The 18,101-nt window shown below is 36.8% G+C and overlaps 1 protein-coding gene across 4 annotated transcripts in view; it reads right to left on the reverse strand.

Moving 5' to 3' along the window:
• The window catches only part of OXCT1 (3-oxoacid CoA-transferase 1), a 138,095-nt gene that overhangs the window by 46,890 nt on the left and 73,104 nt on the right, over window positions 1–18,101 (reverse strand). For all 4 annotated transcript variants that reach the window (XM_036846905.1, XM_036846906.1, XM_036846908.1 and 1 more), the window contains exons 12-13: window positions 16,343–16,415; window positions 15,661–15,736 (exon numbers count right to left, since the gene is read on the reverse strand). In XM_036846905.1, the coding sequence (XP_036702800.1) occupies window positions 15,661–15,736; window positions 16,343–16,415 (149 nt within the window). The remainder of the gene's footprint in view (window positions 1–15,660; window positions 15,737–16,342; window positions 16,416–18,101) is intronic.

The raw sequence follows: 18,101 nt of genomic DNA on the forward strand, positions 1-18,101 counted from the left end.
GAGCTAGTTTGTTTGTGGATTAGCTTTTCAGGGTCTGATTATTTGGATGATATGCTTATTTTTCTTCATTTTACTGTGCACTTCTTTGGCTCTTTATTATTTGATAATAAGTACATGATCTCTACCAGAAGGTGGTGTTTCCAAAAACAGAAGACCCAAATCATAATAACAATTCACCAATCAGAAATTGCCTTATCCAAGACTGTTAAGGTTCAAAGCTATAACTATAATCCATAAATATGCAAAACAGATAATGAGAGGCTAAAACATGTCAAATCTCAGGAACTTGAGTTAAAGCTTATGAGCCTGCCTCAAAGGACTCTGGGACTCCCTGGGTGGCGCAGTGGTTAAGAATCCGCCTGCCAACGCAGGGGACACCGGTTCAGTCTCTGGTCTGGGAAGATCCCATATGCCACGGAGCAACTAAGCCCAGGTGCCACAACTACTGAGTCTGTGCTCTAGAGCCCGTGAGCCACAACTACTGAGCCTGAACGCCACAACTACTGACGCCCATGCACCTAGAGCCCGTGCTCCACAACAAGAGAAGCCACCTCAATGAGAAGCTCGCACACCCCAAGGAAGAGTAGCCCCCGGTCACCACAACTAGAGAAAACTCACGCACAGCAGCGAAGACCCAACACAGCCAAAAATAAATAGTATTAAAAAAAAAAAAGTAGAATTTAGCATTAAAAAAAAAAGGACTCTGTGTCAGGTCTTCATGCAAAACATATTTACTCTTTTTATGCATGATTGTAACAAGACTGGTAATCTGGTTTTCCATCCAAAATTATAATTAGAAATTGGTACTTATACAGCTAAATTTGGATAATCTGAAAAAATATATGGAATATCTTATTCTCTACTAATTCTCAATAAATAATTATCACAAGTATTCTAATGATCTAATTGAGTTACTAAACAATAAGATGGCCAATGTTAAATTTATTGCATACAATAAAGTTCAAAAACTATCTGCCTTTTACTTAAGAAAATTCCACTATACTGACTAAGAAGGGAAAAGAAAGGAGAAAGAAAGCTTAAATGTAAAATGCTAATGATTTTGCCTGACATTCTATTTAGACAGTGAAGGTCTGGAAAGAGGATAAGATGGGAGATGGGAAACTGATATTCACTCAGTCTCAATCCCATATGCCTCTAGTAATGTGAATTTACCAAGGTAACTCTAGGGTTTAAAGATACATGTTGTCATATCATATGACCTCCCCCAAATAAAAGCCAGCTGATCTATCTGGTTCTTAACAACAATAACCATGATCTAATTTAGCACTGATCCTGAGGGTCTTACCAATACACATCCCACCGCTAATATGATCAGATAATGGAAGTCCTTTAACATTGCCACATCATATGCATTACACTGGTAAGGAATGCAAGTAAGCCAGAAGGGTCAATGCACAGTAACTGCAAATAATAAAAGCATTTTTGGCTCTCAATTTTTTTCTGAGTCTAATTTTAATTATATTCCACAAGCTTTGACATAAAGTTTTATTTTCATTTATTTCTAGGTAATTTATAATTTCAATTTTGATTTCTTTTTGATTTAATGCCCTACAGGTAAAGAATATGTAATAGATTTTATGGGTTTCCCAACCTTAAAGAAGTAAACACACTCTTAAGTGTAATTTGAATAATGTGATCTTCCACCTTAGAGTTGTTTTTTTTTTAATTTTTAAAAATAAATTTATTTTATTTTACTTATTTATTTTTGGCTGCATTGGGTCTTTGTTGCTGCACGTGGGCTTCCTCTAGTTGTGGCGAGTGGGGGCTACTCTTCATTTCGGTGCATGGGCTTCTCAGTGCAGTGGCTTCTCTTGTGGAGCACGGGCTCTAGGCATGTGGGCTTCAGTAGTTGTGGCACACAGGCTCAGTAGTTGTGGCTCGCAGGCTCTAGAGCGCAGGCTCAGTAGTTGTGGAGCACGGGCTTAGCTGCTCTGCGGCATGTGGGATCTTCCCGGACCAGGGCTAGAACCCATGTCCCCTGCATTAGCAGGTGGATTCTTAATCACTGTGCCATCCGGTAAGTCCCTTAGAGTTGTTTTAGAACCCTCAGTACAACTTTCTGTATTTCAAAACCTTTGGATCACCAAAGGCTCAATTATTTAATGTTAGAAGCTTGAACTGGGTATGAAAAATTTGAAATTTTACCACCTCTCAACAATTAATTTTTCTAAGCATTCAAATGCCCCACTATATCAGAGCATCTTCAGAAATATATAAATCTACAGCTTGAACATTAAAACAAAATTTTATAGTTGGGTTCCCTAAGGATTTACTGAGTCCAAGACTTTGATTTAATAGATTATACTTGCACTGTCCAATAAAGTAGACCAGCCACATGTGGCTACATAAATTTGAATTAAGTAAAATTAAAAATTCAGTTATTCAGTCATACTAGCTATATTTCAAGTGCTCAAAAGCCACATGTTGCTAGTGCTACCATATTGTACAAAGTATATACAGAACATTTCCTTCATCACAGCAAGTTTTTTTGGACGACGCTGGATTAGACCAAAGGAGAGAAAGTAATTTGTTTAGGATCACAATTTGTTAGTAGCAAAGCTAAAGCTAGAATTCAGATCTTTTAAATTCTACTCTTATTTGCTTTCTACAAAACCACACACTGTCCCTAAGAACTAATGAATAAATAAAGGATTTGACCACAACAAGCAATAAGTCGAATTTAATATAAAATTACCCTATTTCTATGTAAAGTTTAGAAAAATGAATCATGTACTTGGCCATGAAGAAAACCTAATTAATTCTAAAAATACAAAGAATAACTCCCTCAAACCTTTGAAGGACAAAAAAAAAAAATTCTCCTAAAAAATTATTGAATCAAAAATGAAATCAAAAGCTGAAATTAAAAACTATCTAGAAATTAATGAAAATACAAACTTTACATCAAAATTTATGGTATACAATTAAAATTATACTATAAAAATGGAAAGCCTTAAGAGTTTTTATCATTAAAAGAGAAAGATTGAAAATTAAGTAAGCACTCAATTTGTAAATCTAGAAACTAGTATAAAATAAAACAGAAGTTAAATAATTAAAAGGATAAAATTAACAAAGATATATATTTCTTAAAGTAAACTTGATTAATTAAAAAATGATTAATAGGACAGATTTCTTCTAAGCCTAATTAAAAGAGAAGAGAGAAAATGAACATCTACAGAATTAGGAATAAAAAGTAGATATGTTTTTGAAGATACTAAAGAAATTATATAAAAATATTACATGTTATTTTGGACCAATAAATTTGAAAATCCAAAAGAAATGAATGATTTCTAGCAAAATACATACTAACAAAATTGCCACAAGAAATACCACAAATTTGAGGTGACCAATAAGCAAAAAATTTTCTTGCAGATTGTTAAAAACTGATGATCTGTATTAAAAGAGTAACAGTGATTCAACATCTATCAATTTTTAAAATGACATTAACAAATTAAAGGTAAAGAACTGTGTGATTAAATCAACAGATTAAAAAACACATTGGATAAAATTCAACAGCCATTAAGTTTAAGAACTATAAGCAAAAGGAAACTTCTAGATCAAAAACAATACAAACAGCAAGAATAATATTAAAAGTTAAAATTCTAAATGAATTCTCATCAAAATCAAGAAAGTCCTCAGTCACTACCACTTACTCATACTGGTTTTGGATATTATGTTAAGTAAAGAAAATAAACTAAGTGGCATGCATATTAGAAAAGAAAAATTATTTTCAGATAAAAGAATTGTGTAGAATAAGAGAATTCTAAAAGAATTATGATAGCAAATAAAAGAATTTAATAAAATAGATACAAGATAAGTATACAATAACCAATAGTTTACCTTTATATTAGCAATGACCACTTAGAAATTGAACTGGAATATCCAGCTCAAAATATTGACAAACACTTGAAAATAATTAGGAATAAATGTAATGCAGGAGATAAAGGAAGACCTAAATAATGACTAAGTATACCATATTCCTTGGACAAGGAGACTTCACTATTGTAAACCTATCAGTTCTTCCTAAATCAGCATATTTAATGTTTAGTTCACAAGGTTTCACACAGTACCGTCTCTCACCATTTTATCATATTCACTCCAGAAATGAGATTCTTCGTAAAGAGGAGAACTATATTAGGTTTGCTCACCGCTCTACCCACAGTGCCTAATACAAAAGGAGGGGTGGGGACCTAATAAATTTTGTTAAATAAAACCTATCCCATTCATCCAATTTTAAAAATAAAAAGCTGAGGTCTAGAAGGTTAAGTGCCTTCATAGAGACCCAGAGTTGCTTCTAAGTGTACTTGGAGAAAAATGGAAGGTTTTTTAATATGGGATTTTATATTTCAAAAGCAAACTCTTCCTCATATAGCATCCTTGTAAGACTACGAGACGGGAGTGATGAGTTCCACTATTGGCTTAGCTACTAACTAGTTTTGTGACCTGAGTCAAGCCACTTCATTTCTTTGAATTCACGTTCTCCATCAGTAAAAGGAGGGTGCTGTATGGGTAGATGACATTAAGGAACTGTATCCTAAATTCCTTACTGTTAACGGAATAACACAATTGTGGTTTATAAAAGGAATCTTCATCTTTCAGAGATAATGCTAAAATATTTATGGATAGGATGATATGATGTATGGGATTTGCCTTAAAATAATCTGAGGAGGGGGAAAGTGACTAGGATTATACATGAAACAAGACTGGTCATGAATGGATAACTGCCTAAGCTGGATATATGCATTTTACTCTTCTATCTTTATACATATTTGACATTTTCCCTAATAAAACATTTTTTGACTATAAAAGTGCTGATCAAAAACTGTCCCTAAACCAAAGGAGTAAAGTAAGAAATAAAGCTTTTACCAACTGGAAATGCTCAATTCAGTCACTTAATAACATTTACTCTTCAAGATTCATTACCCTTGGGCTTCCCCGGTGGCACAGTGGTTAAGAATCCACCTGCCAATGCAGGGGACACGGGCTCGAGCCCTGGTCTGGGACGATCCCACATGCCGCGGAGTAACTAAGCCCCTGCGCCACAACTATTGAGCCTGTGTTCTAGAAGCCAAGAGCCACAACTACTGAGCCCACGTGCCACAACTACTGAGCCTGCGCGCCTAGAGTCCGTGCACCGCAACAAGAGAAGCCACCACAATGAGAAGCCTGTGCACCACAACGAAGAGTAGCTCCAGCTCGACGCAACTAGAGAAAGCCTGTGCACAGCAACGAGGACCCAACACAGCCAAAAATTAATTAATTAATTAATTAATTATTTTAAAAAAGAAAAAATTCCTTTAAAAAATGCATTTAAAAAAAATTCATTAGCCTTTAGCTGCAGGGTCACATTTTTTTCAGCCCTTTGGCTTCGTTCCCTGCTAAGTCATATCAGAAGCACCATTATTTATGAAATTACTAATAATGGTTTTCTAAGGAGACCTCATCTATCATTTTTAATGTTTCCTCCCCTTCTATTAAGTGGGCTTTTTAATGAGAGGGGGTCATAAAAATACATACTGCTGCAGTCATACAAATACATTAGCCAAGAGATAATAATTGAAAATATCAAACTCACTCATTGTTCATTCTCTCTATAAATAGAAGGAGAAAGGAGAGAGAGAGAGAGGAGACTGATTTTAATAAAAAGGACCAAACTCGCATTTCATGCACAGAAGTCTGCCTTCCAATACCAGAGGAGGTGGAGAGTATGATCAAGTTCTTACAGAGCCGCTAGGAAGCCAAGCAGCATCATGGCCTGGAACCAATCAGATGTCTAGCTCACCTTTCTTTCAGTGTCTGGCTTAAATACATCTGAGTTCCAGTGAACAGTCAAAGTTCTTAGAACTAAGTAGCTGTTCACAAATGCATCATATGCAACCCCAAGGAGGAAAGTATTTCCTTTCCTTCAGTGCAAAAAACAGACCCAGATAACAATCAAAAGACAAAATCTCTTTAAGATCACTGAAAATTGAGATATTCCAAAAAGAAAAATCTATTTCATATTCTCACGTCCCTTTGGTAGGGACCTAGGTTGAGTGAACTGACTTGCTAATGAATTTGCTATTGTTCCTTCCTGATCTTAATTTTAATCTTTTCTTTTAACCTCTATTTAGGATTCCCCTTTTCATTGATTACTATATTCCTATAGTTATGTCTCAATGTTTCCCATTTAAGAAATATTAAAAGCTAAAACTATAAAAATCCTAGTAGAGGACATGAACTCTTTCAAAGAACTCTTCAACTGGTAGATTATAAAAAACAAAATGGGTAGATAATGGATAAAGTACTTCATACATGAGATTAATGTTAATTACATGTGATTAGGCAGTGGAGACTTTAGAATTCGAGTGAGGGCTTAAAAAGGTAAGATGCGGAAGAAAGAAAATGCAAATGGTCAACCCAGCGCCTTCCAAAGCCTGAAGCTTGTACTAGTATTACACGTACAGCATGTATCCTTCCAATTGCAATAGCCTCTACCCCACACAGTGAAACAATACTTTATCAAGTTTACAGAAATGCTGTAAAGATATTTATTTATTTTGCAGGTAGTTTTGCCTCCATCACAAAAGGCATTAGTTAAATACATCCCAAAAAAACCTTGCGGCAGAATGCAAAGTACATAAAAGCAGAATACTGTGATTAAATCCCCATTTCATAACTTGCTACATAGGTAAACTTGAATAGTTAACTCTCCTGGCTTGAATCTCTTCATCTATAATAACAGGGATTGTTATATTTAACTCACAGAGTTATAAGGATTAAGTGACAATAAATATCCAAATAGGACCTGGCTAATGGCATGTGCTTAATTAAGAGCTGTTAGTTCCCTTCTCGTAAAAATATTAGATTTATAATTTAGCTGTGGCTTTTAAACCTTAATCACAGCTTTTAATCATCAACAGAACCCTCTAAGTAAGAGGAATTTTCCTTATAAAATTAATATGTCAATATGTTAGTCAATAAATACTTTTAGTCTGAAAAATATTGGATGTGAATAATAAAACTAAGTAGTAGTTTTCAACGTAATGTTTTCCAGACAGTCATAGATTAAAGTATTTTTGGATAGCCAAATATAGTTTCCAAGTAAAGAACAATAATAAACAGCTTATATTCCTAATAACACTCTAAATTCATAAATTTCACTAATACTAGGTTGTCTTTTTAAAAAATGTATGCTCATTTGTTAAATTGCAGTACAAAAATAAATCATTCTTTGCTCTCAGAAATTCTGCAAGCATTAAATGTATCTCTAACTGGCACAGGAGGTAAAGGTCTCTCCATTGGCTCAGTGCAGTTTTTATTCACTGGAAGAATGAGTAGAGCTTGGCTAGGTTCTTCCACGGTCCTCTATTCCATCCAGGGCAACTGGGAACAGAATAAGCTCGGGGGATCGCCCTGATGTACAGGAACCATAGATAGAAGATACCCCAGCATATATGGAGGCTTAGCTGAATATGAGCTTACAAGGGAGAAGTAATAACGGCAGTAAGGAAACAGCAGACCCACAAGCCAAAGCAGCAGTAACTGAATGTTAGATTGGGACTTTTTTGGTCCTGCTTTTGACTGATGTTCAAATGTGACCACTATGAAATACCAGCCTGTGAGACATGTTCAGAAACAGAATTTTCAGAGAAAATGGTCAAAAACAAGTTCTAAGATTTTGGGGTCCACTGACAAGATCAAGGAGCAGAGTATGGGCCATAGCAGAGGATTCCGTATAAAAGAAAAGTGGGCTGTGATCCTACCCTCTCCGCCCCAGCAACCAAAAAGAGGGGTTAAGTGTATGCCTACCCCTAAATCGACATCTCACAGAGCCTGGATGACAACAGGAGAGCATTCTACCCTCCGGAGAAGAGCCAGGACGCAACTAGGGAATGGCGTGTCTGACTTCTACCTGAGAAAGCAGAAGTAATCATTCTGGGGAAATACCTACACTACTACTGCAGACGAGACAAGAAATGTGTGGATGCTTCCCAGATGTGTGCCATGTGGGAGAGGGCCAGCATGAAGACGCTTTAATCTTTTCTCAAGATGCTGTGGAAGGAAGAGGGTCCTATCAGTGAGAATCTATGTCCCTTAAACATCTGAAAGGACCAGAGAGCATGGAGGCAGCTCGTAACATTACCAGTCACCAGCCAAGTAAGAACTTTCCTGCCCTACTTCCTCACTTCCCATTCTCCTGATTTTTGACCCTGTGGTGCCAAACTGAGTTGGTGGAGGAGTGAGTGGAGAGAAAACGCAAAAGAACACCAAGCAACCTTCCCCAAATGTAGGCAGTCTGTCCTGCCTATAGCTGGGAAACAGTAGTGAAAGGAGATGCCTTGCTTTTGAATGCATATTGAAGCAATGTTCACTAGTTTGGACTGGATCCTTTAATTCTAGACTCAAGACTGAGTTTGTGAATTAAAGTGACCCACTGATAATTTATTATCTGCAATGAGCTCAAGCAGAGGGAAAGCTTCCTTAACTGAATGAAGTTAAAGGCACCACAGGAGATAAAAAACGTTGTTTTGATTTCATCCCACATGTAGAACTTGTTCAATATATTGGAAACAAAACACACACACACACACACACACACACTCTCTCTCACACATGCTTGCTTGTTACAGCTGGTCTCTTAAGACACATTCCCTAACAGAGAACAGTCACCATAAATGCTGCTTTTTAAAATGACCAAAGATAGGGACTTCCTGCTGGTCCAGTGGTTAAGAATCTGCCTTCCAATGCAGACAATGCGGGTTCAATCCCTGGTCAGGGAACTGAGATCCCACATGCCACGGGGCAACTAGGCCTGCATGCCACAGCTAGAGAGAAGCCCACAAGGAAGAGCCCGCACACTGCAACAAAGACCCAGTGTAGCCAAAAAAAAAAGACCAAAGACAGCAGTACTGGAAACAATATTTAATAAGAGATAATGCTAAAAAGCCAAAAGGAAGACCTTCAGAACAAAAGAGAAGAGGATTCAGTGCCCCTCCAGAAGAATAAGGCACTGCCTGCTCTTTAAATAGTCCCAGATGGCAGTTTTTAAAGAAATGCAAAATAACAGACTAGAATAACAGAATAGAAAAAAAGCGGATACCAGTGTTGGTGATAGCGTGGAAACAGTGTGAGTGTAAATGGGATAATTTTTTTGACAGCAATTCAGTATGTATCAAAAACCTTAAAAAATTGACCAAGATATTCTCCTACTAGGGATTTTTACTAGAAAAATCATCCAAGAAATAGGAACCTAAGTTCAAAAATATTATCATTAGTATCAAACAATTAGAAAATCAGACAAAACAAAGGAAAAAGCATCTTTCAGACATTAGGTAACAGGCAGTACAGGACTCTGATCTCTGAGAAAAGGGAAGCCAATGAGGTGGGCCTACAATTGCCCCAGGCTAATGTCTAGAGTTTACAGGCTTCGGTGCAGGGAAGGGAATCCAGGAGAAATCCAGCTGTCTCATTTGTGCTCAGAGAGCTCAACTAGGATTTAACTTGAGATCTCAAAATAGCAGAGAGGTGGCTGCTATACAGAGAGAGAGCTCAGAAGATCTGCAACAGGTTAACTCAAGTTGTTGGCAGAGTACTGATGTGTGTATATTACAAGAAAAAATTATCCAAGGCCTGGTGAAGAACCACTAAGAAGTATTAGGCAAAAAATGTCCAGAACTCACGCAGGTCTGGGAATAATTCACGTTCCTCCTAACCAGAGGGAAATGCCAAGGGGTATCAGGTAGAATCCTCAGAAAGAAATTGCATTAGTAGTGGGGCTAATTAGACTGAAACTAAAGGCTGCTCTCAAATGACCTCAAAAAGCTTAAAAGCAAATATTGAAAGAATCAATCTAACTGACATCTATAAGACTTGCACCACAAGAAACATCAAACGATGTCCTTCAAGTGAAACGAAAATAACATCAGATGGCAATCTGAACTGATGTAAAGGATAAGTGAAGGAAAGGGCAAATATACTGGGAAAATAGATAAAATATACAATTTATATATATAAATTATATTTTTAAAATATGCAATATTTTTCTCATTTTTCAATCTCTTTAAAAGAGAGTTGACTGTTTAGAGCAAAAATAATAAAGTATCGCAGGTTTGTAATACATGCAGAATAATACATGACTAAATATTAATAGCAAATAGGATAAGAGCACAGAATATAAGTTTACAGTTGTATGGTTCTTTTATTATATGTAAAGTGATATAACATAACTTGAAGTAGACTGTGGTAAATAAAAGATGTGTATTGTAAAACCTGGAAGAACCACTAAAATATATTATATAAGAAAATAAGTCAGGACTTCCCTGGTGGTCCAGTGGTTAAGAATCTGTCTTCCAATGCAGGGAACATGGGTTTGATCCCTGGTCGGGGAACTAAGATCCCACATGCTGTGGGGCAATTAAGCCCACTCGCTCTAGAGAGTTATAATTTTAAAAAGAGGTCAAATTGTTAAAAGAACATAACTATCTTAAGTACTACTACTACAACTAGTTGTACTACTGCAACTAGTAATGGAGCTCTAAAATATATGAAGCAAAAAGTGATACAACTGAAAGGAGAAATATACAAATGCACAATTATGGCTGAAGATTTCAATGCTCCTCTCTCAATAACTGATAGAAAGACACAGAAGACTTGAACAACACCATGTACCTACTTGACCTAATAGAACACTCTAGCCAACAAGAGCAGAATACACATTCTTTTCAAGTGCAGATGGAACAGTCACAAAGATAGACTATATTCTAGGCTGTAAATACATCTCAAACTTAAAAGGATGGAAACCATATAAAGTATGTCTTCTGACTTCAAGAGAATTAAACTAGAAATTAGCACAAAGTTTTGTGGAAAATCACCAAATATTTGGAAATTAAATAACATACTTTTAAATAATCAGTAGGTCAAGGAAAAAAATCACAAGGGAGATAAGAAAATATTCTGAAGAAAATGACAATGAAACAAACAAAATAAAAATTTGTAGAATGTCACTAATACAGTGCTTAGAGAGAAATTTATAGCATGGCCCTTAATACATGCCTAATAAATATTTGTTGAATGAGTTAACTTAATCCCCAGATCAAGCATATGAGCTAAATATTCTCATTTTACAAATGAGTATACTAAGGTGAAATAATTTGCCACACCATCAGAAAGTAACAGAACCACTACTTAAGCACAGGTATATCTAATTCCAAGTTCTGTACACTTTCCACTACATTACATTGATAGAGAAAGAACACTACTGAGTAACTGTAAAAGCATCATACCATCACATACATATTGTCCACCTATCCTGTTTCCTTACCCATGGTTTGTAGTTACCGGGGTGTTGGGACCAAATGGACAAGACACCAATATGTTAAAACCATAACTGTATCTGTATGTTTATATCTTTTTCTATACCATAATCTTTATATTTCTATATCTGTATCTACAGATTTAATATTTGGACTACAACTGACAGATCTAAATCACTAGATTAAATCTTGAACACAACCCCCAGCCCCAGCTGTACAAGTAGGAAGACTAGAGAGAGAGTTAGCTTATTTAAAACGGACATCATAGATAGAAGACCAAATTAACTTTACGTACTCATACGTGTAAGCATACATGAATATGACATTGATTTGGATTTAATCTTCTAAATGCACAAAGAAATGAAAAATATTAGGGAAGAACAAACACCTAAACATTCTATTTTTCTTTGCCCCAAGAATCTCTCATTTCAATTCTCCCCACGTAAAAGGAGGAGGCCCTTGGCTGTTATGTTGCTCATATACAGCAACATTGTCCAGCAGGCGGCTGTTGCATGTTTTTAAAAAACAGCTCCCATAGCTGATCGTACACATCAACTTCCCTTCACAAGTCAATCATTTATGGCAGCTGTTTCCCAAAAATAAGCATTAGGAAAGCCAGAGCAGCTCTGAATGGAGAGTCAACGGATTGCACATCTTACCACATTTCCGTAGCTTGCCCGGGGTTTTACCATCATCACAATAATCACGGAACTTGAAGGAGCCAACTACTGTTTTGTCACATTTTCTCTCTTTAGATGCTCGGGGCAGAATTTTCAAAAATCTGTGAAAATGGGACCCATGCTGCATACTAAGAAGCTATTAAAAGATAAGACAAATAGCAGCCACACCATTTGCCTGCCTTAAAAGCTTAATGTTTATTATAATCTGACATGGTAATAATTCATGGGGATGCCATGATGCAGAGAAACTCAAGGCTTTACAACCATTGAAAGATTATTAAACTCAGTAAAAAGATAAAAGTAAATGAAAAATGATACAATAAAACTGAACTTTTCAGCCCCTTGACTGCCAGACCCTGCAATAAAAATATATCTAAATTTTATAAATCAACATAAATCTTTGGGGAAATAGACATGGATCACTCACTGAAACTATATAAGGAGGCTAGGCTGTATCTTATCCACAACGAATAAGAACAAGAAATGTGTCTTCAGATTTGGTACTTGAATATGAACTTTGGATACACAGGTTGTACTAGTTACTGTAAAATACAGTCTTGCTTATGCCAGTGTATTTTAAGGCAAATACTATCTCTTTAAAGTTAAGCAATAGTGCATTGAAGAAGATAAAAATAATAGCCACTATTTATGGAGTGTTTTGAGTCTTCACTTTTCATTTTCTTCTCATTTAATCCTAACAAAAACGGGTACTAAAGATTGTGTAATTTGTAAGCGGTAGAGCTGAAATTCAAATCAGATCTCTTCCAAACTAGAGCTCATAGTCTTGACTCCTAAGCTATCCTGCATCCAAAGGAATCAAAATATATACTGTGCGTCACATATAAAGAATCCAAGAAGTGATTATCAGTTACTAAAAGAACAAAAATGCTCATTCAGAAATGACACTACCAACTTCCATGACCAAAAGAGTGGAACCAGACACAAGAACACTTTTTATGTTTAATTCTTCTCCATGTCCCTTCAGAACTCCAGAGTTCCCTATCGCTGCCTCACTAGATCCAGTCCTTTGGAAACTCATGAGCTCCAAATTGTATTAAGAAATTTATAAAGTAATTAACAGTGATGTTTTAATCATTCACAGGAATCTCCATAGGATATGTAAAATTGTGATACATGTTGGAAAATCTTTCCTACAAATGACAACTACATAATGCATACTCTCACTATGACAGCTTCCAGCCTCATTGTGTGCTAAACCATAATAAAAACAAATCATATACTAACTTGTTAAAGATGCCCAAGTTCCCCGAAGGCAAAAATGTGTTGGACGTGTTTCTGCTCCACACCTAGAACCACTGTGAAATTTGATTTCAAAACTCACTAATAGCTCAGAGAAATAGACTCTATTTAAAACTCTGTTGTTTCTGTTCATGGTAACCAATCTTATTCCCTTCTCTGCCAGGCATCTCCAACTTCTCCTTCGTAACTTATCAAATAATAACAACCTGTTTTTCTAGCATATACTGTGGGTCAAGCTCTGTGATACATACTCTGTATGCATTATATCATTTATTCCTTTATATAGTCCTATAAAGTAGATACTATTATATCATTCCCATTTTACAGATGAGGAAAAATAGGCAACTGCCTCAAGTTACACTGCTAGTAAGTGACTAAAATTGGATTTCAACCCAGGTCTGTCTCACTACAGGGTCTTTGCTCTTAACTGCTAACCTGTGAAAGCCAGACGGGACCCCTGAAATTATCTGTTCTCAAATCTTCATTTTATAGATGAGGATGCTTTAACCCAAAGGGCTTAACTGACATGTTCAAGGTTACACTTTGATTATTGGTAGAGTCAGGGCTAAAACCCAGGGCTTGCTTTTCTATGCTCCTTCTACTACCTCCTATAGCCTTTTTCTAAAATTTGAAAAAAGAAATACATTCTTTCTACACAAACATTCCTATAAAGTATCAATCTGACTTACTATACAATGCTCAGGAGACCCTCTCTGATTTCTTTGAAGCCTCCAAAAGCTGCCAACTCTTACAGCTATGGCTGATTTAGGATGATGAACATTTTTAAACTAAAATAACAATATAATCCATAATCTGCTAAGAGGTCTGACTATTAATGCGTCAATGATATTTTCCCCTTACATTTTAAATATGATTGATGATCTTTTTTTTTTAAATTTATTTATTTATTTTTGGCTGCACTGGGTCTCTGTTGCTGTGCACGGGCTTTCTCTAGTTGCTGCGAGCGGGGGCTACTCTTCATTGCGTGCGTGGGCTTCTCATTGCAGTGGCTTCTTTTGTTGCAGAGCGTGGGCTCTAGGCAGGGGGGGCTTCAGTAGTTGTGGCACGTGGGCTCAGTAGTTGTGGCTCACAGGCTCTAGAGCGTGGGCTCAGTAATTGTGACACACGGGCTTAGTTGCTCCGTGGCAAGTGGGATCTTCCCAGACCAGGGCTCGAACCCGTGTCCCCTGCAATGGCAGGCAGATTCTTAACCACTGCGCCACCAGAGAAGTCCCTGATGATCATTCTTTAATACACTCAAACTTGGTTCTCAAACTTGGTTACATATTGTAATCACCTAGGATTGATTTTAAAATGCCCAATTCCCAGGCTGTATCTCAGATTAATTAAATTGGGATCTCTAAGCGGGGGGGGGCACCGAGGTATCACCATTTTTTAAAATTCCCAGGTGCTTCCAATATGCAACCACGTTTGAGAACCAGGGTTATAATAACAATTGAAATTTTAAAATAATGTTTTGGGAGATCATAGATCAAAAAAGCTAAACTAACACAATCTCTAACATTGTTATCAACTATATTAATCTGCCTTCCTCAAAAAATGAGTAGAGAAAAATCTAAGAAATTTCAAAAAACAAGAAACTCTCATCACAGAACATCAGCCTCAGTTACTTAAATTCCTTATGGCTGATGCTTCAGAGAAACACGCAGAAATCCTTAAACACACACATTAAAAGAGTAACCTGAGCTACCAGCCAAAATGAGCTGATAATCATAGACACACGTTCACTGTTGTTTCCATACACACATGAGGAAGCACCAATCAGGAATGTAAAGAACCACACTCATAAATCAACTGATTACAGTCCTTTTTCCAAAGCTAATTCCAAGAGGTTTCTTCCTTGATCTAAGTCATTAGTAAATGAAAACTGTTTGCATTTCACAAGCATGTTTAAGCATCACAGGTTTTGTATTCCATAATAGAAGAAAATGTGATTGACTACTCATGGGGTCACATGACTAATCAAGAGAGGATTTTAATCACTGTGAATAAGAAAATAATAGAATTAACATAAAATTAATGAACTTAATTGTTCTTTCTAGTTATAAAAACTTAGTTATAATAAATATTTGTATTTCTTACTTTTATCAGAACATAATTAACCCATTCTTTTTTACCTTCCTCAGTTTTCTATTCCTCCGTGGAAAATTATGCTTTGACCCCGATCTTACCTATTTTTAGTCCCAACTACACAGTAAACTGGCAAAGCTTAATATTTTCAGTATTTCCTTTATTAGAATTTGATTGAAATAAGAAATACACATCAAAATATTTATTTTTGTAACAATTATATTTGCACTCAAAGCAATTTGACAAGATTTTTCTTAATACTTCAAGAATAACTATCCTGACCCAGGCATAATTCAGAAAAAAACATGTCTACTTACTGGTATCATCCAGTTAGCCAGGTCACCATATTTGGAAACCTGCATGGCTCCTAGCATTGTGAGATTGACATGTCCCCTGAGAAAGATAAAGAAGAAATATAAAGCAAACTTCACAAGCTTTATGTCCCTTTTGCTTGAAATTGCCAGCAATGAAAATAAATAATTCTAACCTCCCCCCCACCAAAGTACATTTGCTCTCCTCCATTCAACACCTGATTTCCAAATAGATTGGCTCAAGCTAATGTAGAGAAATAACCATTAAGAGTTCTTTTTAAAAAATGATAGCCTATACTGTCTTCAAAAACAGGTGTACACAGTGAGTTTGTTTCCTTCAGTGAGGGAGAATATGGCTCGATTTGAAAGCAAACACTAGCTAGAAAATGAAAACACAGTTTGTAGAAAATGTTAGGATCCTCAGAAAGAGCCTTACAAATGCTTACTTCAGTTTAGTTGGCACAGATATATATTCCATTTTGAGGGTTCCTTTGATAATAGCGGGCTGGAAGTTCCAACTGCCAACATTCAATGTGAATAATTTCACATCTTGGTGCAGCCAAACAAGCCCATGATCATTTTCTGGCTGGGAGAGGTGGCTATGTTTCAGAGTCTTGCTAACAGACTCAGGGGATGACTCAGCTCATTACACGTCGTGTGAAACATGAGGGGCTCCGTTAGTACATACCCTCTAATCATCGCAAATGATTCATCGCTGGAGAAATAAGAGGCTCCTGGAAGAACAGTAACTGTTTCCTTGCCTACACAGACACACACACACAAACACACACACACGGGAGAAAAAGAGGAAAGAAAAGGCTATTAGATTTCTAAGAGTGGAAATCATGGTGGAGACAGAGGTCTATACCTTCTCTGTTTCCTACAGAACTAAGGGTCCCTTAAGCAAAATGCGGCAGCAACAGGGGTATGGGAGACACAGTGGGAACTGTTCACCTATGAAGAAGAGCATTTTGTCACTAACATTGTTCAGATTTGCCCTTGCATGGTGATAATAAAAAGCAGCCCAACTTTTAATTTTATTATTGTTTTGAAATTCTCTACAGACAATGCACCCCTCTACTGCCTATTATTACATAACCATCCCCGCCTCCCACCAGACTCAGTCCCTTCACAAGCCTCTGTTAAATGCTAATAGGAGTGACAAGGAAAGGAGTTCCTGGGATGCATCTGTCAAAACCCATGCTACTGTAAGTCACTGGGGCAAAGATACTATGGAATAGACATGAAGAAATACAACTTGAAGGGAGTGACACAGGAGATGCTCCTCAGATATTTCTTAAAATTCAGTAAATAAGCTAGAAAGAGAGGTCCCGCCTAACTCCTTAACATCACTGGGACTGAATCTGTTCTTCAATCTCTCTCTCTCTCTGCTTCATTTTTCTTCCCTTGCCCCTATGTTTCTATTAAAACCAAAGAAGGTCCTCTTGGAAGGACCTCTCACAAAACTTACATCTCATAATAAAAGTCCAGAACTGGAAAAGTTCTTCAAGGTCATCCAGTCCCCACACAACCTATAATACCACCTGACTCAAACTTGAGCTGCTTTTTTCTTGTGACCTGTCTGTGCAGGAGCTTTAGGTGCCTAGGAGAAGCTTCTGGTCTCAGTAGAAAAGTGCTCACATGCCACTTAGCCAAAGGTAAGTCAACTGTCTGATAACATCTCATGCCATGGCCCCAGTGTGATAGGGCAGACAAAGAGAAGGGGAAGAAAAGTGATTCCAAGATTAGAACAGAGAGAAGCTCTTGGACACAACAGGACCAGACCGATCTGATCATGCCCAGCTGTGCAACAACAGCTATAACCTCAACTTCTCAAGTCTTCCCTGAGAGCTAACTTCTCCACCAATACCCCGCTCCATTTGAGCTCAACTGTAAAGCAAGGGTAAGACTATTTATATCACGCTGAATTATTTATTGGCCAAAAAAGTTTGATTCTAAACAAAGGAAACATTTTCACATCTTTTAAAGGACCACAAAGCTGAAAAGCTTTGGAAAATACTTTCTGGTGCAGTTAGTAGGGGCTGGCTTTTAGACAGCACATACTATTTGGAGAATTAAATGAAATAGTGCATGTGAAGTCTTTAACTCTAGTACCTGGCATAGAGAAAGGACTCTGTAAACATTAACTTTTATTATTGTCATTGTTATTATTCCTCACTGCAAACCTACTTGTGGAAAAGGCAGTGCCATCACCCCTTTAGGGATAAATGCTATAGGGGCAAGCAATTCACTTTTATGGTGGGGTTATACACCAGCCCGTGAACTCCAGGTTTCAGGACAAGTGTAATACAACTAAACCTTATTCCTAACACAACTTTCACGTCCAGCAAATACAGTTCCTCGCCAATCCTGTGAGGTGGAGAGGCAAGGAAGAACTTGCAGGCTGAAAATGCAGAGAAACAGAAAAATCTCATTTCTTTGTTCTC

Source organism: Balaenoptera musculus, chromosome 3 (genome assembly GCF_009873245.2).
Source record: "Balaenoptera musculus isolate JJ_BM4_2016_0621 chromosome 3, mBalMus1.pri.v3, whole genome shotgun sequence".
In the NCBI taxonomy this organism is placed as follows: Eukaryota; Metazoa; Chordata; class Mammalia; order Artiodactyla; family Balaenopteridae; genus Balaenoptera; species Balaenoptera musculus.